The sequence below is a fragment of the Leptodactylus fuscus genome, chromosome 5 (genome assembly GCF_031893055.1).
Source record: "Leptodactylus fuscus isolate aLepFus1 chromosome 5, aLepFus1.hap2, whole genome shotgun sequence".
Classification (NCBI taxonomy): domain Eukaryota; kingdom Metazoa; phylum Chordata; class Amphibia; order Anura; family Leptodactylidae; genus Leptodactylus; species Leptodactylus fuscus.
In genome coordinates, this window is record NC_134269.1 from 20,541,017 (window position 1) to 20,567,639 (window position 26,623).

The 26,623-nt window shown below is 36.9% G+C and overlaps 1 protein-coding gene across 4 annotated transcripts in view; it reads left to right on the plus strand.

Moving 5' to 3' along the window:
- LOC142202474 (potassium channel subfamily T member 2-like) overlaps positions 1-26,623 on the plus strand; it is a 132,841-nt gene that overhangs the window by 73,745 nt on the left and 32,473 nt on the right. For all 4 annotated transcript variants that reach the window (XR_012716085.1, XM_075272604.1, XM_075272603.1 and 1 more), the window contains 8 exons: positions 2,866-2,960; positions 6,701-6,881; positions 11,175-11,339; positions 12,227-12,363; positions 13,568-13,631; positions 23,096-23,204; positions 24,750-24,858; positions 26,561-26,617. Coding sequence is in view for 3 of the 4 variants with exons in the window: in XM_075272604.1 (XP_075128705.1) it covers positions 2,866-2,960; positions 6,701-6,881; positions 11,175-11,339; positions 12,227-12,363; positions 13,568-13,631; positions 23,096-23,204; positions 24,750-24,858; positions 26,561-26,617 (917 nt within the window). In the remaining variant the exon portion in view is untranslated. The remainder of the gene's footprint in view (positions 1-2,865; positions 2,961-6,700; positions 6,882-11,174; positions 11,340-12,226; positions 12,364-13,567; positions 13,632-23,095; positions 23,205-24,749; positions 24,859-26,560; positions 26,618-26,623) is intronic.

Below are 26,623 nucleotides of genomic sequence, written 5' to 3' on the forward strand. Positions count from 1 at the left end.
TCTTGTACATAGGAGCAGTATTATAGTAATTATATTCTTGTACATAGGAGCAGTATTATAGTAGTTATATTACTGTACATAGGAGCAGTATTATAGTAGTTATATTCTTGTACATAGGAGCAGTATTATAGTAGTTATATTCTTGTACATAGGAGCAGTATTATAGTAGTTATATTCTTGTACATAGGAGGTAGTATTATAGTAGTTATATTCTTGTACATAGGAGCAGTATTATAGTAGTTATATTCTTGTACATAGGAGCAGTATTATAGTAGTTATATTCTTGTACATAGGAGTAGTATTATAGTAGTTATATTCTTGTACATAGGAGCAGTATTATAGTAGTTATATTCTTGTACATAGGGGCAGTATTATAGTAGTTATATTCTTGTACATAGGAGCAGTATTATAGTAGTTATATTACTGTACATAGGAGCAGTATTATAGTAGAGGAAGAGGCCACTGTGGAGATCGCTGCCCAATACGTGTCCAGCTGTCACCAAACAAGAGGAAGATGAGACTCCATGGACTGTTATATTTATCCCAAAACACCCGCCCCACCCACCCCCACCTCCCCCTCCCCATATAGCAGCCACCAACGAAGAGGAAGATGAGACTCCACGGACTGTTATACCCCAAACCAACAACCCTGCCCCACCCCACCTCCAACCCCCCCCATATAGCAGTCACCAACGAAGAGGAAGATGAGACTCCATGGACTGTTATAACCCAAACCCCCCCCCCCATACCCACCACCCACCCAACCCAACTCCCCCCCCACCCACTTTACTAGCTTTGGCAATGCCAAATACCTATTCGGACGTGCCAATAAAGCATTTTTTGATTTGATTTGATTTGATAGTAGTTATATTCTTGTACATAGGAGCAGTATTATAGTAGTTATATTCTTGTACATAGGAGGTAGTATTATAGTAGTTATATTCTTGTACATAAGAGTAGTATTATAGTAGTTATATTCTTGTACATAGGAGCAGTATTATAGTAGTTATATTCTTGTACATAGGAGCAGTATTATAGTAGTTATATTCTTGTACTTTAGGAGCAGTATTATAGTAGTTATATTCTTGTACATAGGAGTAGTATTATAGTAGTTATATTCTTGTACATAGGAGCAGTATTATAGTAGTTATATTCTTGTACATAGGAGCAGTATTATAGTAGTTATATTCTTGTACATAGGAGTAGTATTATAGTAGTTATATTCTTGTACATAGGAGCAGTATTATAGTAGTTATATTCTTGTACATAGGAGGTAGTATTATAGTAGTTATATTCTTGTACATAGGAGCAGTATTATAGTAGTTATATTCTTGTACATAGGAGCAGTATTATAGTAGTTATATTCTTGTACATAGGAGTAGTATTATAGTAGTTATATTCTTGTACATAGGGGGCAGTATTATAGTAGTTATATTCTTGTACATAGGGGGCAGTATTATAGTAGTTATATTCTTGTACATAAGAGTAGTATTATAGTAGTTATATTCTTGTACATAGGAGTAGTATTATAGTAGTTATATTCTTGTACATAGGAGCAGTATTATTGTAGTTATATTCTTGTACATAGGAGCAGTATTATAGTAGTTATATTCTTGTACATAGGGGCAGTATTATAGTAGTTATATTCTTGTACATAGGAGTAGTATTATAGTAGTTATATTCTTGTACATAGGAGCAGTATTATAGTAGTTATATTCTTGTACATAGGAGTAGTATTATAGTAGTTATATTCTTGTACATAGGGGGCAGTATTATAGTAGTTATATTCTTGTACATAAGAGTAGTATTATAGTAGTTATATTCTTGTACATAGGGTGCAGTATTATAGTAGTTATATTCTTGTACATAGGAGGTAGTATTATAGTAGTTATATTCTTGTACATAGGAGCAGTATTATAGTAGTTATATTCTTGTACATAGGAGTAGTATTACAGTAGTTATATTCTTGTACATAGGGGCAGTATTATAGTAGTTATATTCTTGTACATAGGAGCAGTATTATAGTAGTTATATTCTTGTACATAGGAGCAGTATTATAGTAGCTAGTGAGCATGTAGTGCATTTGCTTATATGTCCATCCATGTGAATATATGTGTCCATATACGTAATGAGAATGCACCCAGGTATGTAAGGTATCTTCATATAGGGTAGTAAGTAGTTATGGCGGGGAATATGTAGGGTCATGTAATATTTCCAGAACAAGAGAGAGAAAAAAATCAGTAATCAATAGGACGTATTGATAACCTCTTGCATGAAGATGAAAATACAAATTCAGAAAATCATACAATGGTGCTTATTGTTTTATCGGGTCTGAAATCGTCCTTGTCTATAAAGCTCAGGAGGCCCGCTCCAACAACACAAGAAAGAAAAGATCCATGAATGAGAGCTGCAGAAATCTCTGCTGTGCTTCCAGCTATGTACGTACAAAATAATGAGCGGCTGCTGGATATCACCTCAGAAGCTGTGAATTTCACCCCGGCCCCCGCCTGGCGCTCCACCAGTGCCTGCTTCTATCTATGAATCTAAATCAGCTTCGGGGAGAACTCATACTCCCAGTGCGGAGTAATAACTGCGAGCGTCCGCGGTACCATATATATATATATATATATATATATATATATATATATATATATATATATATAATTGTACTGTAACTCCGCACTGTCTATATTTATCACGTATGCTAATAGCTAACCGGGTGAGAATCGCAGATGAGCGCCAAAGAGGGTGAGGCCTAGAGGAACTGTGGGACTGTGAACAAGATGAATAGTTATAAGGTCTCTCCATTTAAAGGGGTGTTCCATTTTCAGCAAATAAATTATTGCACACATTTTCTTTTCTCAGAATGACCTGCACCGAGCTATACAGAGGACGCACTCCGCCATGTTCAATCAAGTCTTCATCCTGATTTGTACACTGGTCTGCCTCATGTTCACCTGGTATGTACACCGGAAGTTATGTAAAAATCTCCATTACACTTCTGGTCTATGTTATTGTCCGTAGAGGACAGTATTATAGTAGTTATATTCTTGTACATAGGAATAGTATTATAGTAGTTATATTCTTGTACATAGGTGGCAGTATTATAGTAGTTATATTCTTGTATATAGGAGTAGTATTATAGTAGTTATATTCTTGTACATAGAAGCAGTATTATAGTAGTTATATTCTTGTACATAGGAGTAGTATTATAGTAGTTATATTCTTGTACATAGGAGTAGTATTATAGTAGTTATATTCTTGTACATAGGTGGCAGTATTATAGTAGTTATATTCTTGTATATAGGAGTAGTATTATAGTAGTTATATTCTTGTACATAGAAGCAGTATTATAGTAGTTATATTCTTGTACATAGGGGCAGTATTATAGTAGTTATATTCTTGTACATAGGAAGTAGTATTATAGTAGTTATATTCTTGTACATAGGGGCAGTATTATAGTAGTTATATTCTTGTACATAGGAAGTAGTATTATAGTAGTTATATTCTTGTACATAGGAGGTAGTATTATAGTAGTTATATTCTTGTACATAGGGGCAGTATTATAGTAATTATATTCTTGTACATAGGAGCAGTATTATAGTAGTTATATTCTTGTATATAGGAGTAGTATTATAGTAGTTATATTCTTGTACATAGGAGCAGTATTATAGTAGTTAAACTCTTGTACATAGGAGCAGTATTATAGTAGTTATATTGTTGTACATAGGAGCTGTATTATAGTAGTTATATTCTTGTACATAGGAGCAGTATTATAGTAGTTATATTCGTGTACATAGGAGGTAGTATTATAGTAGTTATATTCTTGTACATAGGAGCAGTATTATAGTAGTTATATTCTTGTACATAGGAGGTAGTATTATAGTAGTTATATTCTTGTACATAGGAGTAGTATTATAGTAGTTATATTCTTTTGCATAGAGGGCAGTATTATTGTAGATATATTTTTGTACATAGGGGTAGTATTATAGTAGTTATATTCCTGTACATAGGAGCTGTATTATAGTAGTTATATTCTTGTACATAGGAGTAGTATTATAGTAGTTATATTCTTGTACATAGGAGCAGTATTATAGTAGTTATATTCTTGTACATAGGGGTAGTATTATAGTAGTTATATTCCTGTACATAGGAGCTGTATTATAGTAGTTATATTCTTGTACATAGGAGTAGTATTATAGTAGTTATATTCTTGTACATAGGAGTAGTATTATAGTAGTTATATTCTTGTACATAGGAGTAGTATTATAGTAGTTATATTCTTGTACATAGGAGTAGTATTATAGTAGTTATATTCTTGTACATAGAGGGTAGTATTATAGTAGTTATATTCTTGTACATAGGAGTAGTATTATAGTAGTTATATTCTTGTACATAGGAGTAGTATTATAGTAGTTATATTCTTGTACATAGGAGCAGTATTATAGTAGTTATATTCGTGTACATAGGAGGTAGTATTATAGTAGTTATATTCTTGTACATAGGAGCAGTATTATAGTAGTTATATTCTTGTACATAGGAGGTAGTATTATAGTAGTTATATTCTTGTACATAGGAGTAGTATTATAGTAGTTATATTCTTTTGCATAGAGGGCAGTATTATTGTAGATATATTTTTGTACATAGGGGTAGTATTATAGTAGTTATATTCCTGTACATAGGAGCTGTATTATAGTAGTTATATTCTTGTACATAGGAGTAGTATTATAGTAGTTATATTCTTGTACATAGGAGCAGTATTATAGTAGTTATATTCTTGTACATAGGGGTAGTATTATAGTAGTTATATTCCTGTACATAGGAGCTGTATTATAGTAGTTATATTCTTGTACATAGGAGTAGTATTATAGTAGTTATATTCTTGTACATAGGAGTAGTATTATAGTAGTTATATTCTTGTACATAGAGGGTAGTATTATAGTAGTTATATTCTTGTACATAGGAGTAGTATTATAGTAGTTATATTCTTGTACATAGGAGTAGTATTATAGTAGTTATATTCTTGTACATAGGAGTAGTATTATGGTAGTTATATTCTTGTACATAGGAGTAGTATTATAGTAGTTATATTCTTGTACATAGAGGGTAGTATTATAGTAGTTATATTCTTGTACATAGGAGTAGTATTATAGTAGTTATATTCTTGTACATAGGAATAGTATTATGGTAGTTATATTCTTGTACATAGGAGTAGTATTATAGTAGTTATATTCTTGTACATAGGAGCAGTATTATGGTAGTTATATTCTTGTACATAGGAGTAGTATTATAGTAGTTATATTCTTGTACATAGGAGTAGTATTATAGTAGTTATATTCTTGTTCATAGGAGCAGTATTATAGTAGTTATTATATTCTTGTACATAGGAGCAGTACTATAGTCAGTAATATTATGCATAAATTCTCATTTAACCCTCCATGTTAGAAAGTAATTCAGAAGGACAACTGCTGTTTAGACATTCTAGCATATCTGTGGTCATTAACCAGTAGGGTGGTTCTGATGTGATGCATGCTTAGAATATCTAATAGGGCTTGACGCTTGCTGATGGCTTTCATGTTGTTAGATAGATCTGTGCTCACTAATCTATCTAATCTGTGCAGACTCACAAATGAACCTTTTACGAAAGAGAGATGATGGAAAACCAACAGAAGTAATAATTGGATTGTCATCTGCACGCTATCATTATTTTTGTGGAGAGATTTATCTGCCGCTTTGCACCTGCAATATTTATTGATAATGCCAATTACCGTCAAGGTGTCATCTGTCATATCATAGAGAGTGAGGCGATGTCATCGAGGCGCTTAGTAATGTACTGTGGGTGATATGCTGCAGCTATATTATTGTAATGCATATGGTGTTAAATGATTTCAGGATTTTGTCTTGCTTTAACCACCTCTTAGCATCAATTAATCGGCATCGCTGCAGCTGCAATTGTATCTCTAGTCCCCGTCATTCCTGAGCAATCAATACACTAAGTTTGGTGCTATTAGGGGTTGTCTCTGACTGGAACAGGCAAGCGGTGTGTTTCCTTCAGATTGGACAGTGAGTCCTGTCCCCTTGTTTACTTGACAGTAGAGAGCTAAACAGTATATCTGGTGCCAAATCTAACTGCAATAATTACTCAGGTATGGTGGGGGCAAAAATTCCTGTTCTCTCAACACCTCCTGTACATTATAATCCATATTATATGTTATGTGCTTTCTTCTGGAGCGCTATCATCCTATATACTCATTTAATGCATACAGTGGCCCATATCTACTGGTTAAGAGTAGAAACTGGGGCAAACACGGGGAATGTATTAGGCACTGTGAGTAATATGGCAGATTTACTGACTGCCTAAGTTTGCACTAACTATTAGTAAATCCGGGCCACTATTTTCCCAATGAACTGGGGGTCAGACTCACCATACAAATCTGTTAAAGCCTCGGTTCTAACCTTCGTACACCTGCATTGTGAGTTTGATAGTTTGATACCAGACTGTGTGCCTCAGAGCCATAGAAAGGAGGTCAGCGCTCCAGAGGGGAGCACATAACTTCACAATAAAGCTGTAGTCATTACACTACACACAGTCTCAATTTCAGACAGATGGTTCGAAAACATCTAACCTGTGTCCGATGGACCACGTTTGGACTATGTTTGCGTTGACACTTATCTACTGACTTATTCTTTCTCTTTATAGTATTTGTGGCATTCAGCACCTGGAAAGAGCCGGCAATAATCTGACCCTTTTTGACTCTTTATACTTCTGTATTGTCACATTCTCCACGGTTGGCTTTGGGGACGTGACTCCCAAGATCTGGCCGTCTCAGCTTCTGGTGGTTATCATGATCTGCGTTGCTCTCATCGTGCTCCCGATACAGGTAACCTATCTATAATCTTTTCCTACAGTTCTGCTTTTGTTCCCGATGTTTCTCGCTTTCCCTCCCACCATCTCTCTATGGGGAGCGCTCGGAGCTTCAGAGAGATGGGCTGATCCGCCTAGGATGACAGTTGTCATTAGATGAGATGACAGATGTGGGTGCCGGGTAAGAATGGCAGGGAGCGCCACCAGCGCTTTCATAAATTAACCCCGTCAGCGTCATAGAAGAGCTGTAATTACTGTCGAGCGCTCTGCCTGATGCGTCCGACCCTTTAACTGCTGTGATTGTCACTGGGTCACTTTGTTCTGCAGTGGGACCAATTCTTTAACTGGTTTCGAGGGGGATTTTTTTATGAAGTGTGTAATCTGCCATGTAACAATACCAGGATAAGAACCCTTTCATCTCAAATCTAAACTCTTTCCATGGTGCATTATGGGAGTGTAATAGAGAGCGGGCACACGCAGTATCCATGTATGGTATATCCATGGATAGACAGGCCTAGGTTCATTGAGCTACATATTGTACAACCTTCTAATGTAGCATGAATCTTAGCATATATCCCCTTCATTGGTTGGGCACCAAGGTCAACAATTCCTTCCATGGTTCTTCTGGCCTAGACCCTAATAAAGATCTAGGACTTGGAACAGAAGTACTTAGAGCATCGCTCTTCCAACCGCACTCTTACCCTTGCCTTTCGAAGCCAGTGTTGGAGGGCAGAGCCCACCACTGGTTCTTATCCATACTTGCCAACATTTGAGTATTAATATCCAGGAGGATATTTTCAGGTGAGGCCACACCCCTATGATCCTTTTGGACATCACCCCACCCCCCCCGTTGGACATCACCATACCTTCTTTCTTGTAACGGCGCAAAATATGTTGGCTACTCCTCGTTTTTGGATGTGACCTGCACAGAACCAGGTACGTAGCTGTACCGGGTGCAGAGGTAACAATTGACACTGGGCCCTGGAGCCTCAGGGGGGCCCAAACACCTTTCTATAACCTAAAAAGAGCCCAGTATTATAGATAGCATAGTATGAGGTGGCCTCAGATTATTCAGTTGGGCCCAGGAGCTTCAAGTTACGCCTCTGATGGCAGCCCAAAGGACACAGGAGTGGGGTTGAGCCGATCTTGACTTTTCAGGATCGATTTTAAAATCCAATTTCCGATCATTTTTCATTTGAACCCGATCTCGATCCCAATTCCGATCCCAATGTAAGTCAATGGGATTTTTTTATTAATCGGAGATCGGATTTTAAAAGCAATCCTACCCCCTGGTGTCCACTTACCTCCAGAGATGGCTGGTCCTGTGCCCTGTGCCTTCATTTTTCGCCTCGCTGCTGCTCCACGCTGCTATTCTCTCTTCGCTGCCCCCTCCCTGCCAGGTTAGGAGAGTGTGGGCGGGTTAGGAGAGTGTGGGCGGGTACTGGGAGGGGAGACGTCACATCTCCCCACCCTGTACCCGCCCACACTAAGCCACAAGCCCCGCCTACCTAGCGCTTTAAACACTAACCTGGGAGGCGGGCAGCCAGGCAAGAAGAAGGAGGGCACTGGACCAGCCATCTCTAGAGGTAAGTAGCTGCTAGAGATTTACTTTAGCCTTCCATTCGAATGAATGAAGGCAGCCGGCGCGCAGGGGGTTAAGGCTGTGTGCCGGCTGCTTCCATTCATTCCTATGGAACTGCAGCAGAGCCTTCACACTGAATATACATTGTATACTCAGTGTGAAGGCTAAGCAATGCATTGTGGGAAAAATCACCGATCTCGATCCCACATAAAAAGATCGTGTTCGGAATTCCGATGGCAATCGTGAAATTTTCTCGATCGCTGATCGGAATCTGATCTTTTCCAAACACGATCGCTCAACCCTACACAGGAGCATTCCGCTGGGCTCAGAAGATTTACCCAATCTTATGGCAGTCCAAGAAGTCACTCCTTTTTTGGGAGACTTCCAGACATTACGGGAGAGCTAGCCAGTATTTTCTTACCAACGAAATGCAATCGGAATAGAACCAAGTTTGGTCATACTCTACAACTCTCCCGAAATAAGTGGTAACCTCCCAGGGTCCCAAAGGAACTGGTAAATCTTCCAAGCCTGGCAGAATTCTCCTGCCTGGTGAGGTGTATCCAGGAAGAGAAGGAGGGGAGAGGTGCCCTCTATATTCATTTTCAGGGTGGTGATTGGGGGAATCACAATTTTGGAGATCGGTGAATCTGTCCAGTATTTATGATATATATAGAACATCTAAGATGAGAATTCCCCTTTAAGTGATGAGATTCTGTCTTTCTGCACCCACCACTAGAGGGAGCTCACTACACAGTGCATTATTGTTATTAATGTATCACTGTATACAGTAAGCTCCCCCTAGTGGTGGCTGTAGGCAGGCACAATTTTCCTTCTATGTTCTGCCCATTATTGTGGACAGCATGACGTTCCTTGGTGGACAGTCACATTGTCTCGTACACGTAGGACTTATTCTAAGCACACACAAAAAAAAAGCAGAAATTAATAAACACAACTATTCTTCCCAGTCTTCACAATTGTCCTTTGTACTTGTCCCTGAGGCTCGCGGCTATTTACGTGGCGTTCACGCTGTAATTCAGGAGGCCATTGTGTTATTGTGATGATGAGAACTATAGTACCCAACATCTGCTGTAAACCAACGTGAGGGCTGCATCGCTCTGCAGCAGCATCTCCCTGGAAACAGGATTAAAGAGACCCTCCGCTTTGTACAATTTATATCCAACATCGCATTGATAATTTGCTTTAATTTCAATATTTATTATACTCCAGTAACACCTAAAGCTGCATTCATAATTTTGCATATGCCCCTGCAGTCCTCTGATGTGTCACGGTCTGCAGAGATCATGGCCAGGCTGCAGAGTATTGTGCAGTGTTCACACCAGGCACTTTATGATAGGTAGATATACACTACATCTCCAACAATGCTGAGGATGTACAGTGTGCCAGCTAGCAGTCTGCAGATTTTATGCAGCTCTGGATGTGTGTGGAGTAAGATTTCAATCAAGACTAGTACAAAATAAGTATAGATAGAGTTAGAAAGTATTTACCCCCTCAATTCTCCTGACTATGGTTTAATATGTACTTTGCTTCCTTTGTGCTGTATATAGAATTGTCAGTTCTCTTTGTTGGCTTCCTCACTTGTGCCCTCCTAGTGCCTTCCTGGTTTTTATAGTGCTCTTGTGGTGCCTTCTTCTTAGTGCACTTATAGCGCCCTCCCAGTGCTGTCCTAGTGTACTTGTATCATCCAGGTGCCTTCTTAGTGCACTTCTAGCGCCTTACTACTGCACTTTTAGCACCCTACTTGTGCACTTCTAGTGTTTTCATAGTGCCCTCCTAGTGCCTTCCTAGTGTACTTCTCATGCCGTCCTAGTGTCCTCCTAGTGCCTCTTGCTTAACTTCTATTGTCTATTCTAGTGCTTTTATTTTGCACCTCTAGTACGCTCCTAGTGCGTTCCTTCTGCCTTTCTAGTGCACGTCTAGTGCCCTCCTAGTGCATCCCTACTGTCATCCTGGAGCCTTGCCCTTGTACTTTACTTCACTTTACTTACTTCTTGCTTCACTTCTAGTACCTTCCTAGTGCACCTCTAGCACCCTTCTAGAGCCTTCCTAGTGCACTTCTAGCACCCTCCTAGGGCGTTGTTAGTGCACCTCTAGCACCCTCCTAGGGCCTTCCTAGTGCACCTCTAGCACCCTCCTAGTGCCCTCCTACTGCACCACTAGCACCCTTCTAGTACCTTCCTAGTGCACCTCTAGTACCTTTCTAGTACCTTCCTAGTGCACCTCTAGCACCCTCCTATGACTTTCCTTGTTCACCTCTAGGACACTCCTAGGGCCTTCCTAGTGCACCTCTAGCACCCTTCTAATACTTTCCTAGTGCACCTCTAGCACCCTTCTAGTACCTTCCTAGTGCACCTCTAGTACCCTTCTAGTACCTACCTAGTGCAACTCTAGGACCCACCGAGGGCCTTCCTCATAATTATGGTAGCCTGTTCTAGGCAGATATAGGCCGTTGTCATTCCCTTTTCCAGTCTCAGAGTATATGGGCTTTTCTGTGATTTTGCAGAGTTGTTTCCACCCCAGGAGAGAGGGCTGGGAGGGGGTAAATCCTTCTATTTCACAGGTACTGTAGACAAACACTGTAAGTTCAGTCTGGGCAGTGAAGCAATATGGTCTCCTGTTTACAACCAGCATGCAGCTCGTGGCAGTGAAGCGTAATGACATTTGGCCATTGACACTGATGTCCTGTGTATGGCTGTTGATGTGTTTTAGTTTGAGCAGCTTGTGTTCCTCTGGATGGAAAGACAGAAGACTGGAGGCAATTACAGCCGATACCGCGCACAGACGGAGAAACATGTGGTGTTGTGTGTCAGCTCCCTAAAAATAGATCTGCTCATGGATTTCCTTAATGAATTCTACGCACACCCCCGACTCCAGGTGAGGAATGAGGAATCTTGTGGCCAGGGCGAGGGCGGGACTACAAATCCACCGGGTGACTGGATCTAAGACCCAATGGTCCAAAGTTTACTAGGACCCAACACAAATCCTCCCAAGACTTGATACTGATGTCTATCCTTGGTGATCATCATAGCAGTTGGGTGGGGTCTGATTTCTGACGACCCACCAATTAGTCCCATGGCTGAGTCATGTCAGGCCCACCATTGGCATGGTCTTTCTGCAGCTCAGTCCCATTTACTTACTAAGCATCATGGCCCCTTTAAGCAACTGATCAGCTAGGGGTGGCCGCTGCCATCCTATATTGATGACCTAAGGAGGGGTCTGATGACCAGTTTTGGCAAACCTTTAGCCTATCCTGACCATAGAACCCTCTTCTACCAATTATCACCTAGCACACCCCTTGGAACATCACAGCCCCTTCTCTGTTTACACAGTCATAGCACCATACCAATGGTTGTGGCTGTGCCTGGTACTGCAGCTTAGAAACATGGGACAGTCCATTGTGCCTAAATAAGTTATGAAGCATTGCTGCCCACTCAGGGGCCCTGAAGGTGCTTTACGTTGTTGCTGTGGGTTTAAGACATGGGCGCAGTGCCACACCTGTTCATTGGTTGTATCTGGTATTGCAGCTTAACACAACTGAAGTGAATGAAGCTGAGCTGCAATACTACAAACAACCTGTGGACAGGAGGGGCGCTGTTCATGGTGACAGTTCCTCTTTACGCCATGAATATTAAAATTCTGGAAACCCTCTTTAAAATTCCATTTGGACGACTCAGATACTAAGACGGATCTTTCTGAATGTTGGTAACTGATAATCTGGATTATCCATGAATCCTCCATAGCACAATGTTCTCTCTGCACAGGATCATTATGTCGTCCTCTTGTGTCCCACTGAAATGGATCTGCCGGTGAGAAGAGTTTTACAAATCCCCCTGTGGTCGCAACGAGTCATCTACCTGCAGGGCTCGGCGCTGAAGGATCAGGATCTCATGAGAGCCAAGTACGTTGCGCTAGCAAACCCCTGTAAGGAACACGTCGCCCCCTTGTTAGGACTCCTAAGCGTCTGGCAATGTTACCTCATTAACACTTCTGGAAATTAATATTCCATACCCAGCAGGAGGCGCTCACATTTCTCATAGCAAGAACACTGAAAGATAGGGATAATTTTTCTGCTAATTTATTTTGATTTTTTAATATAATTTTTTATTTATTTATGTTTTTTTTATATTTAATTTAATTAAAAAAATTAAAAGTCATTGAAAAAAATTATAAGTGAAGATCATTTTTCCGTTTGTCTTCTTTAGAGCTCCACATCCTCTCCATAGAAATCAAATGAAATGATAAATAGCTTATAGTTACTATTAGAGGGAGCTCAGGGGCTGTCCTTAGGTAAATCAGGCTCCGCCCCGCTGTACTTGCAGGCTGATTTGCTTATTACATCTGCATTGCTTAATCTGTTTGTGATCTGACATGTTTTTGGCCCAATTAAAGGCCCCTACACTGCACAATTATTGGTTTAGGGGGCAGTTTGGACCCGGTAGACTCCCTTTAAGTTCAATGTATAAATTGCAGTAAGCCCTAGAGGCTCCTCCTACTGGTGACTATAGGTAGCAGTGATCTCTGTACCTATTCAGGGAATATGTAAGGGAACTCATTGACAAAAAAACTCCCGCAACGAGAACTCGTTGTCCTGGACTGAAGTTTCCTCAGTGTGATGTCATGATGATCTATGGAAGTGATGACAAAGGAGAAAGTTATTGGGGAAAACTGGACAGTTGGGTGGAGGCTCGAGGACCCTGTTGGGCACCTCTAGCCTGGATACAAGATGAGATACAGCAGGACATGGAGGTATAGGGCAACTGAGGAAGACCTATATGCCCTCCTGTAGCAAGATCTATTCAGACCACACCTGTTACTAGTTACATATCTGCCTAAGACAGACCTGTATGTTCAGTTTTACAGCAATCTGACATTTGTATCTGAGTACGGTATTATTTTTGTCAGCGAGTGTGTATAGGCTGAGTACAGTCCTGTCCCCCCTTGTCAGGACTCATCATTCTGGTAATGATAAGAGACTAACCATTTTCCATCTCTTTTTACTAGATCTGAGTACTTATAACCAATGTGACCTAGAAGCAATTTACTAACATCTTCTCCTCTTATTGTCTCCGCCATTACTTTCTCTACCTGTCGGACTTCTATAGAATTGATGACGCAGAAGCCTGCTTCATTCTCAGCAATCGCTTTGAAACCGACCGCATTGCAGCTGTACGTCTGAAGGGGTCTGGGGTGGAGGGGATGATTACTGCTATGTGGATAATATAGGGGTATAGCGCTATTACTCATCCCAGTGACACAGAAGACGCTGCGAGCGGGGAAGTTGTAATGTGCCTATTATAAGGAAATAAAGGGTCTAATAAGGAGCATGCATATAATTGCACTGAATTTTGGTGCACTGATATTATTGTCCACAGGGGGCAGTAGTAGAATAGTTATATTTTTTATACATAGGGAGCAGTATTATAGTAGTTAGTTTTTTGTACATAGAAGGTAGTATAGTAATTATATTTTTGTACATATGGGGCAGTATTATAGTAGTTATATTCTTGTACATAGGAGGTAGTATTATAGTAGTTATATTCTTGTACATAGGAGGAGTATTATAGTAGTTATATTCTTGTACATGGGGCAGTATTATAGTAGTTATATTCTTGTACATAGGAGGAGTATTATAGTAGTTATATTCTTGTACATAGGAGCAGTATTATAGTAGTTATATTCTTGTGCATAGGAGCAGTATTATAGTAGTTATATTCTTGTACATAGGAGGAGTATTATAGTAGTTATATTCTTGTACATAGGAGCAGTATTATAGTAGTTATATTCTTGTACATAGGAGCAGTATTATAGTAGTTATATTCTTGTACATAGGAGTAGTATTATAATAGTTATATTCTTGTACATAGGAGCAGTATTATAGTAGTTATATTCTTGTACATAGGAGTAGTATTATAGTAGTTATATTCTTGTACATAGGAGGTAGTATTATAGTAGTTATATTCTTGTACATAGGGGCAGTATTATAGTAGTTATATTCTTGTACACAGGAGCAGTATTATAGTAGTTATATTCTTGTACATAGGAGGTAGTATTATAGTAGTTATATTCTTGTACACAGGAGCAGTATTATAGTAGTTATATTCTTGTACATAGGAGCAGTATTATAGTAGTTATATTCTTGTACATAGGAGCAGTATTATAGTAGTTATATTCTTGTACATAGGAGGTAGTATTATAGTAGTTATATTCTTGTACATAGGAGCAGTACTATAGTAGTTATATTCTTGTACATAGGAGCAGTATTATAGTAGTTATATTCTTGTACACAGGAGCAGTATTATAGTAGTTATATTCTTGTACACAGGAGCAGTATTATAGTAGTTATATTCTTGTAGATAGGAGGTAGTATTATAGTAGTTATATTCTTGTACATGGGGCAGTATTATAGTAGTTATATTCTTGTACACAGGAGCAGTATTATAGTAGTTATATTCTTGTAGATAGGAGGTAGTATTATAGTAGTTATATTCTTGTACATAGGAGGAGTATTATAGTAGTTATATTCTTGTACATAGGAGCAATATTATAGTAGTTATATTCTTGTGCATAGGAGCAGTATTATAGTAGTTATATTCTTGTACATAGGAGGAGTATTATAGTAGTTATATTCTTGTACATAGGAGCAGTATTATAGTAGTTATATTCTTGTACATAGGAGCAGTATTATAGTAGTTATATTCTTGTACATAGGAGTAGTATTATAATAGTTATATTCTTGTACATAGGAGCAGTATTATAGTAGTTATATTCTTGTACATAGGAGTAGTATTATAGTAGTTATATTCTTGTACATAGGAGGTAGTATTATAGTAGTTATATTCTTGTACATAGGAGTAGTATTATAGTAGTTATATTCTTGTACATAGGAGCAGTATTATAGTAGTTATATTCTTGTACATAGGAGTAGTATTATAGTAGTTATATTCTTGTACATAGGAGGTAGTATTATAGTAGTTATATTCTTGTACACAGGAGCAGTATTATAGTAGTTATATTCTTGTACACAAGGGGCAGTATTATAGTAGTTATATTCTTGTACACAGTAGCAGTATTATAGTAGTTATATTCTTGTAGATAGGAGGTAGTATTATAGTAGTTATATTCTTGTACATGGGGCAGTATTATAGTAGTTATATTCTTGTACACAGGAGCAGTATTATAGTAGTTATATTCTTGTACATAGGAGTAGTATTATAGTAGTTATATTCTTGTACATAGGAGCAGTATTATTGTAGTTATATTCTTGTACATAGGAGCAGTAGTATAGTAGTTATATTCTTGTACATAGGAGCAGTATTATAGTAGTTATATTCTTGTACATAGGGGCAGTATTATAGTAGTTATATTCTTGTACATAGGAGTAGTATTATAGTAATTATATTCTTGTACATAGGAGTAGTATTATAGTAGTTATATTCTTGTACATAGGAGGTAGTATTATAGTAGTTATATTCTTGTACACAGGAGCAGTATTATAGTAGTTATATTCTTGTACATAGGAGCAGTATTATAGTAGTTATATTCTTGTACATAGGAGGTAGTATTATAGTAGTTATATTCTTGTACATAGGAGGTAGTATTATAGTAGTTATATTCTTGTACATAGGAGTAGTATTATAGTAGTTATATTCTTGTACATAGGAGCAGTATTATAGTAGTTATATTCTTGTACACAGGAGCAGTATTATAGTAGTTATATTCTTGTACACAGGAGCAGTATTATAGTAGTTATATTCTTGTACATAGGAGTAGTATTATAGTAGTTATATTCTTGTACATAGGAAGCAGTATTATAGTAGTTATATTCTTGTACACAGGAGCAGTATTATAGTAGTTATATTCTTGTACACAGGAGCAGTATTATAGTAGTTATATTCTTGTACATAGGGGCAGTATTATAGTAGTTATATTCTTGTACACAGGAGCAGTATTATAGTAGTTATATTCTTGTACATAGGAGTAGTATTATAGTAGTTATATTCTTGTACATAGGAGGTAGTATTATAGTAGTTATATTCTTGTACATAGGAGGTAGTATTATAGTAGTTATATTCTTGTACATAGGAGTAGTATTATAGTAGTTATATTCTTGTACATAGGAGCAGTATTATAGTAGTTATATTCTTGTACATAGGAGTAGTATTATAGTAGTTATATTCTTGTACATAGGAAGCAGTATTATAGTAGTTATATTCTTGTACACAGGAGCAGTATTATAGTAGTTATATTCTTGTACACAAGGGGCAGTATTATAGTAGTTATATTCTTGTACACAGGAGCAGTATTATAGTAGTTATATTCTTGTAGATAGGAGGTAGTATTATAGTAGTTATATTCTTGTACATGGGGCAGTATTATAGTAGTTATATTCTTGTACACAGGAGCAGTATTATAGTAGTTATATTCTTGTACATAGGAGTAGTATTATAGTAGTTATATTCTTGTACATAGGAGTAGTATTATAGTAGTTATATTCTTGTACATAGGAGGTAGTATTATAGTAGTTATATTCTTGTACATAGGGGCAGTATTATAGTAGTTATATTCTTGTACACAGGAGCAGTATTATAGTAGTTATATTCTTGTACATAGGAGCAGTATTATAGTAGTTATATTCTTGTACACAGGAGCAGTATTATAGTAGTTAAATTCTTGTACATAGGGGCAGTATTATAGTAGTTATATTCTTGTACACAGGAGCAGTATTATAGTAGTTATATTCTTGTAGATAGGAGGTAGTATTATAGTAGTTATATTCTTGTACATGGGGCAGTATTATAGTAGTTATATTCTTGTACACAGGAGCAGTATTATAGTAGTTATATTCTTGTACATAGGAGTAGTATTATAGTAGTTATATTCTTGTACATAGGAGCAGTATTATTGTAGTTATATTCTTGTACATAGGAGCAGTAGTATAGTAGTTATATTCTTGTACATAGGAGCAGTATTATAGTAGTTATATTCTTGTACATAGGGGCAGTATTATAGTAGTTATATTCTTGTACATAGGAGTAGTATTATAGTAATTATATTCTTGTACATAGGAGTAGTATTATAGTAGTTATATTCTTGTACATAGGAGGTAGTATTATAGTAGTTATATTCTTGTACATAGGAGTAGTATTATAGTAGTTATATTCTTGTACACAGGAGCAGTATTATAGTAGTTATATTCTTGTACATAGGAGGTAGTATTATAGTAGTTATATTCTTGTACATAGGAGGTAGTATTATAGTAGTTATATTCTTGTACATAGGAGGTAGTATTATAGCAGGTTATATTCTTGTACATAGGAGTAGTATTATAGTAGTTATATTCTTGTACATAGGAGCAGTATTATAGTAGTTATATTCTTGTACACAGGAGCAGTATTATAGTAGTTATATTCTTGTACACAGGAGCAGTATTATAGTAGTTATATTCTTGTACACAGGAGCAGTATTATAGTAGTTATATTCTTGTACATAGGAAGCAGTATTATAGTAGTTATATTCTTGTACATAGGAGCAGTATTATAGTAGTTATATTCTTGTACACAAGGGGCAGTATTATAGTAGTTATAATCTTGTACACAGGAGCAGTATTATAGTAGTTATATTCTTGTAGATAGGAGGTAGTATTATAGTAGTTATATTCTTGTACATAGGGGCAGTATTATAGTAGTTATATTCTTGTACACAGGAGCAGTATTATAGTAGTTATATTCTTGTACATAGGAGTAGTATTATGGTAGTTATATTCTTGTACATAGGAGCAGTATTATTGTAGTTATATTCTTGTACATAGGAGCAGTAGTATAGTAGTTATATTCTTGTACATAGGAGCAGTATTATAGTAGTTATATTCTTGTACATAGGGGCAGTATTATAGTAGTTATATTCTTGTACATAGGAGTAGTATTATAGTAATTATATTCTTGTACATAGGAGTAGTATTATAGTAGTTATATTCTTGTACATAGGAGGTAGTATTATAGTAGTTATATTCTTGTACATAGGGGCAGTATTATAGTAGTTATATTCTTGTACACAGGAGCAGTATTATAGTAGTTATATTCTTGCACATAGGAGCAGTATTATAGTAGTTATATTCTTGTACACAGGAGCAGTATTATAGTAGTTAAATTCTTGTACATAGGGGCAGTATTATAGTAGTTATATTCTTGTACACAGGAGCAGTATTATAGTAGTTATATTCTTGTACATAGGAGTAGTGTTATAGTAATTATATTCTTATACATAGGAGTAGTATTATAGAAGTTATATTCTTTTACATAGGAGGTAGTATTATAGTAGTTATATTCTTGTACATAGGAGTAGTATTATAGTAGTTATATTCTTGTACATAGGAGGTAGTATTATAGTAGTTATATTCTTGTACATAGGAGTAGTATTATAGTAGTTATATTCTTGTACATAGGAGCAGTATTATAGTAGTTATATTCTTGTACACAGGAGCAGTATTATAGTAGTTATATTCTTGTACACAGGAGCAGTATTATAGTAGTTATATTCTTGTACATAGGAGTAGTATTATAGTAGTTATATTCTTGTACATAGGAAGCAGTATTATAGTAGTTATATTCTTGTACACAGGAGCAGTATTATAGTAGTTATATTCTTGTACACAAGGGGCAGTATTATAGTAGTTATATTCTTGTACACAGGAGCAGTATTATAGTAGTTATATTCTTGTACATAGGGGCAGTATTATAGTAGTTATATTCTTGTACACAGGAGCAGTATTATAGTAGTTATATTCTTGTACATAGGAGTAGTATTATAGTAGTTATATTCTTGTACATAGGAGCAGTATTATTGTAGTTATATTCTTGTACATAGGAGCAGTAGTATAGTAGTTATATTCTTGTACGTAGGAGCAGTATTATAGTAGTTATATTCTTGTACATAGGGGCAGTATTATAGTAGTTATATTCTTGTACATAGGAGTAGTATTATAGTAATTATATTCTTGTACATAGGAGTAGTATTATAGTAGTTATATTCTTGTACATAGGAGGTAGTATTATAGTAGTTATATTCTTGTACATAGGAGTAGTATTATAGTAATTATATTCTTGTACATAGGAGTAGTATTATAGTAGTTATATTCTTGTACATAGGAGGTAGTATTATAGTAGTTATATTCTTGTACATAGGGGCAGTATTATAGTAGTTATATTCTTGTACACAGGAGCAGTATTATAGTAGTTATATTCTTGTACATAGGAGCAGTATTATAGTAGTTATATTCTTGTACACAGGAGCAGTATTATAGTAGTTAAATTCTTGTACATAGGGGCAGTATTATAGTAGTTATATTCTTGTACACAGGAGCAGTATTATAGTAGTTATATTCTTGTAGATAGGAGGTAGTATTATAGTAGTTATATTCTTGTACATGGGGCAGTATTATAGTAGTTATATTCTTGTACACAGGAGCAGTATTATAGTAGTTATATTCTTGTACATAGGAGTAGTATTATAGTAGTTATATTCTTGTACATAGGAGCAGTATTATTGTAGTTATATTCTTGTACATAGGAGCAGTAGTATAGTAGTTATATTCTTGTACATAGGAGCAGTATTATAGTAGTTATATTCTTGTACATAGGGGCAGTATTATAGTAGTTATATTCTTGTACATAGGAGTAGTATTATAGTAATTATATTCTTGTACATAGGAGTAGTATTATAGTAGTTATATTCTTGTACATAGGAGGTAGTATTATAGTAGTTATATTCTTGTACATAGGAGTAGTATTATAGTAGTTATATTCTTGTACACAGGAGCAGTATTATAGTAGTTATATTCTTGTACATAGGAGGTAGTATTATAGTAGTTATATTCTTGTACATAGGAGGTAGTATTATAGTAGTTATATTCTTGTACATAGGAGGTAGTATTATAGCAGGTTATATTCTTGTACATAGGAGTAGTATTATAGTAGTTATATTCTTGTACATAGGAGCAGTATTATAGTAGTTATATTCTTGTACACAGGAGCAGTATTATAGTAGTTATATTCTTGTACACAGGAGCAGTATTATAGTAGTTATATTCTTGTACATAGGAGTAGTATTATAGTAGTTATATTCTTGTACATAGGAAGCAGTATTATAGTAGTTATATTCTTGTACACAGGAGCAGTATTATAGTAGTTATATTCTTGTACACAAGGGGCAGTATTATAGTAGTTATAATCTTGTACACAGGAGCAGTATTATAGTAGTTATATTCTTGTAGATAGGAGGTAGTATTATAGTAGTTATATTCTTGTACATAGGGGCAGTATTATAGTAGTTATATTCTTGTACACAGGAGCCGTATTATAGTAGTTATATTCTTGTACATAGGAGTAGTATTATAGTAGTTATATTCTTGTACATAGGAGCAGTATTATTGTAGTTATATTCTTGTACATAGGAGCAGTAGTATAGTAGTTATATTCTTGTACATAGGAGCAGTATTATAGTAGTTATATTCTTGTACATAGGGGCAGTATTATAGTAGTTATATTCTTGTACATAGGAGTAGTATTATAGTAATTATATTCTTGTACATAGGAGTAGTATTATAGTAGTTATATTCTTGTACATAGGAGGTAGTATTATAGTAGTTATATTCTTGTACATAGGAGTAGTATTATAGTAATTATATTCTTGTACATAGGAGTAGTATTATAGTAGTTATATTCTTGTACATAGGAGGTAGTATTATAGTAGTTATATTCTTGTACATAGGGGCAGTATTATAGTAGTTATATTCTTGTACACAGGAGCAGTATTATAGTAGTTATATTCTTGCACATAGGAGCAGTATTATAGTAGTTATATTCTTGTACACAGGAGCAGTATTATAGTAGTTAAATTCTTGTACATAGGGGCAGTATTACAGTAGTTATATTCTTGTACACAGGAGCAGTATTATAGTAGTTATATTCTTGTACATAGGAGTAGTGTTATAGTAATTATATTCTTATACATAGGAGTAGTATTATAGAAGTTATATTCTTTTACATAGGAGGTAGTATTATAGTAGTTATATTCTTGTACATAGGGGGCAGTATTATAGTAGTTATATTCTTGTACATAGGGGGCAGTATTATAGTAGTTATATTCTTGTACATAGGAGGTAGTATTATAGTAGTTATATTCTTGTACATAGGAGCAGTATTATAGTAGTTATATTCTTGTACATAGGAGCAGTATTATAGTAGTTATATTATTGTACATAGGGGGCAGTATTATAGTAGTTATATTCTTGTACATAGGGGGCAGTATTATAGTAGTTATATTCTTGTACACAGGAGCAGTATTATAGTAGTTATATTCTTGTACACAGGAGCAGTATTATAGTAGTTATATTCTTGTACATAGGAGTAGTATAGTAGTTGTATTCTTGTACATAGGAGCAGTATTATAGTAGTTATATTCTTGTGTATAGGGGCAGTATTATAGTAGTTATATTCTTGTACATAGGGGCAGTATTATAGTAGTTATATTCTTGTACATAGGAGTAGTATTATAGTAGTTATATTCTTGTACACAGGAGCAGTATTATAGTAGTTATATTCTCGTACATAGGAGTAGTATTATAGTAATTATATTCTTGTACATAGGGGGCAGTATTATAGTAGTTATATTCTTGTACATAGGGGGCAGTATTATAGTAGTTATATTCTTGTACATAGGGGCAGTATTATAGTAGTTATATTCTTGTACATAGGGGCAGTATTATAGTAGTTATATTCTTGTACATAGGAGTAGTATTATAGTAGTTATATTCTTGTACATAGGATGTAGTATTATAGTAGTTATATTCTTGTACATAGGAGCAGTATTATAGTGGTTATATTCTTGTACATAGGAGTAGTATTATAGTAGTTATATTCTTGTACATAGGAGCAGTATTATAGTAGTTATATTCTTGTACATAGGAGCAGTATTATAGTAGTTATATTCTTGTACATAGGAGGCAGTATTATAGTAGTTATATTCTTGTACATAGGAGGTAGTATTATAGTAGTTATATTCTTGTACATAGGAGCAGTATTATAGTAGTTATACTCTTGTACATAGGAGGTAGTATTATAGTAGTTATATTCTTGTACATAGGAGGTAGTATTATAGTAGTTATATTCTTGTACATAGGAGCAGTATTATAGTAGTTATATTCTTGTACATAGGAGCAGTATTATAGTAGTTATATTCTTGTACATAGGAGCAGTATTATAGTAGTTATACTCATGTACACAGGGGGCAGTATTATAGTAGTTATATTCTTATCCATATGGAGCAGCATTACATAGTTTTTGATGATACAATTTTTATTCCATTGGAATTAGTTTGAAGAATCAGTGAAGTACTGAAAGTAATTGCATTTAAAGTGCATTACTCAGCAGGGGGCGATAATGAGTTTAGGGTAAAATACCTCCACAATTAGATAGAATATGAGATCTGTGCTATTTTCTGAGACACGATGGTAAGGGCAAGTATTTTTACTATAATAATGTATCATTAGTAATAATAGATGGTTCTTCATTAGGATCTGGGGAGAGGTTAATTTGTAATAGTAACAGGATGTAATGTTCTCTTCTGCTCACTAGGATCACCAGACCATTCTCCGGGCCTGGGCTGTAAAAGATTTTGCTCCTAATTGTCCTCTTTATGTCCAGATATTGAAGCCGGAAAACAAGTTTCATATCAAATTTGCAGGTAATGGATCATTTGAAGATTTTTATTATCGCGGCTCGGCTGTAGTCACTCAATGATTTTATGAGCAACAATAGGAGATATTGTTTATTAGATAATACGGAATACGCACATTATCTGTCACACTGAATATTAGGCTTTAATTCCACTGGAAATATAAGGTTATTAAAAAAGCTCTTCATCTAGATAAACAACAGCCAGAACAGAGATTCCCAACCTCCTCAGACTCAGAGACATTTTTCTTGGGGCGCCCTTACCAAATATTTTTTTACTAAAAGACAAAAATTACAGTTTTGATGTTTGTTTTTTTTTCTTATTGTTGGCACAGTTTTTGAACTGCACCATGTGAATGCGCCCTCAAAGCTTCACCATCCTATACTGTCCTCCCAGTGCATACAAAAATTCACCTTTTACTATCACCAAGCTTCCCTAGTGGACCCACATAGTATTGTGGCCCACTATGCAGTACATGCTCCCTAGTAGCCCCCAGACACATAATAATGCTCCCCAGTGACCCCCCCAGAACCTAATAATGCTCCCCACTGCCCCCCAGACAACTAATAAGGCTCCCCAGTGACCCCTCAGAATCTAATAATGCTCCCCACAGGCCCCCAGACAACTAATAATAATGTCCTCCAGTGACCCCCAGACTAGCAATAATGTCCCCTCATTGGCCCCCAGTCAAGTAATAATGTCCCGCCAGTGACCCCCAGACAAGTAATAATGTCCTCCACATAGGTAATAATGTTCCCCCAGTAACCCCCAGACAAGTAATAATGTCCCCCCAGTGACCCCAGACAAGTAATAATGTCCTCCACATAGGTAATAATGTCCCCCAGTAACCCCCAGACAAGTAATAATGTCCCCCCAGTGACCACCAGACAAATAATAACGTTCCTTCAGTGGCCCCCAATCAAATAATAATGTCCCCCAGTGACCCAAGACAAGTAATATTGTCCTCCACATAGGTAAAATGTCCCCTCAGTGGCCCCCAGACAAGTAATAATGTCCCCCAGTAATCCCCAGGCAAGTAATAATGGCCCCCCAGTGACCCCCAGACAAGTAATAATGTCCCCCAGTGACCCCCAGACAAATAATAACGTCCCCTCAGTGGCCCCCAATCAAATAATAATGTTCTCCAGTGACCCCCGACGAGCCATAATGTCTCCCAGTGACCCCCAGACAAGTAATAATGTCCCCTCATTGGACCCCAGACAAGGATGCCGACAAGGATGCCAATGTAGTTAAAAGGAGACATACGGCCATTTTCCCAACGGATTGTCGCAGCCCCCTGGGTGGTCTCCTTAGCCCACTGGTTGGGAATCGCTGAGCCAGAAGTTGTGATATTCCATTCAACTCCCTTTATTCTTGTATAATGCATACATAATTTTGATCAGTGTAATTCTTATTTTCTCCTGTGATGGCACTGCAGGGAACCTGATAACTTGCTGCAGGATTCCTCAATATAGTGCAGGCGATCACCGTGATTCTGAGTAGTAACACCCTGTGATCAACTTATGTTTGGTTCTTGATATTTTGTCTCAACAGATCATGTGGTCTGTGAAGAAGAATTTAAGTATGCCATGTTGGCGCTCAACTGTGTTTGCCCAGCAACCTCCACCCTCATCACATTACTGATCCATACCTCTAGGGGGCAGTAAGTAAAGTAAACATCGGCCTTCTCTCTCCCCTTCTATTCATTCTTGGTGGTGAGTCTTATGTTACTTGGTTTCTGCTGAAGAGGAAGCTTGCTGCAGCAGAAACCTCCCCCGTGTAATGCCTGCAAAGGAGACCAAACAAGGCTAAAGCCGGCCACAAGATCTTATTGTTTTTAACACATGCATTGGAACTGTTGGGTTCCTTAAAGACAGATTTGAGAGCTCTTGCTTGAATCCTGACAAGTTATATTACAAACTATGTGGCCAGGGGTTGGATTAAAGGGAGTCTGTCACCAGAACCAGGATATTAACCACATCGATAGATAGATAGATAGGAGATAGATAAATAGATAGACAGATAGATAGATAGGAGATAGATAAATAGATAGATAGATAGATAGATAGATAGATAGTTTGGGATCACCTGAATCAAATGGTGTTTTCCCCTTGATATCTCAGCAATGGAGGCACCGATATATGTTGTTTTTGTGAATATGCAAATGAGCTAATTGGAGCAATAAGGTGTCCTCATTGTGGTGTCCTTGTTGCTTCAAAAAGATAATTTGCATATTTACAAAAACAGGGATGTCTCAGCAAGGTAGGCAGTAGGGTTGAGCCGATCTTGACTTTTCAGGATCAATTTTGAAATCCGATTTCCAATCATTTCTCATTCAAACTCGATCTCGATCCCAATTCCGACCCCAATGCAAGTCAATGGGATTTTTTTTTACTAATCGGAGATCGGATTTTAAAAACAATCTTATTCACTACACAGCATGGAATCTAACAATTGAACGCTTTAGTTGTTAGAATCCATGCTGTGTAGTGATTTTTTTTAATCCTCTGGCTATTTAGTCCCCACTGATGTCCACTTACCTGCAGAGATGGCTGCTCCGGTGCCCGGTGTTCTCGTTCTTCTTTGCCTCGCTGCCTCCTGCCTCCCAGGTTAGGAGAGTGTGAGCGGGTATTGGGAGGGGAGACGTCACGTCTCCCCGCCCTGTACCCGCCCACACCCTCCTAAGCCATAAGCCCTGCCTTCTTCCTAGCTCTTTAAACACTAACCTGGGAGGCGTGGGCAGCGAGGCGAAGAAGAACGAGAACATCGGGCACCGGCCCACCATCTCTGCAGGTAAGTAGCTACTAGAGATGTTAGCTAGTCTCCCATTAGAATGAATGGACGCAGCCGGCGCGCAGGGGGTTAAGGATGTGTGCCGGCTGCTTCCATTCATTCCTATGGAACCACAGCTGTGCCTTCACACTGAGTATACACTCCGCTGAGAATGAGCAGAGCGTATACTCAGTGTGAAGGCTAACATTGTTAGCTTTTCCCACAATGCTTGGCCAGTAGCAAAGCATTGTGGGAAATAATCACCGATCTCGATCCCACCTAAAAAGATCGTGTTCGGAATTCCGATCGCGATCATGAAATTTTCTCAATCGCCAATCGGAATCCAATCTTTTCTGAACACAATCACTCAACCCTAGTAGGCAGCAATTCATAAGGGGAAAACATTGTTTGATTCAGGTTAGGGTTAGATAGGTTAGGTTAACCTATCTATCTGCTGGGCTGGGTTGATATGCTGGGTTCTGGTGACAGACTGCCTTTAAGGTTACTTCTTATACCAGTTTGAGTCATCCTATGGGGCAAGGTCTTGGTAAATCTATACATTCAATTGAATTTTATCTTACGTTGTTTTTCAGGGCAACTACCACGGATTCTTTCCTGCAGCGTCAAAGTCCTTGGCAAGCCATCTCCAGGTACTA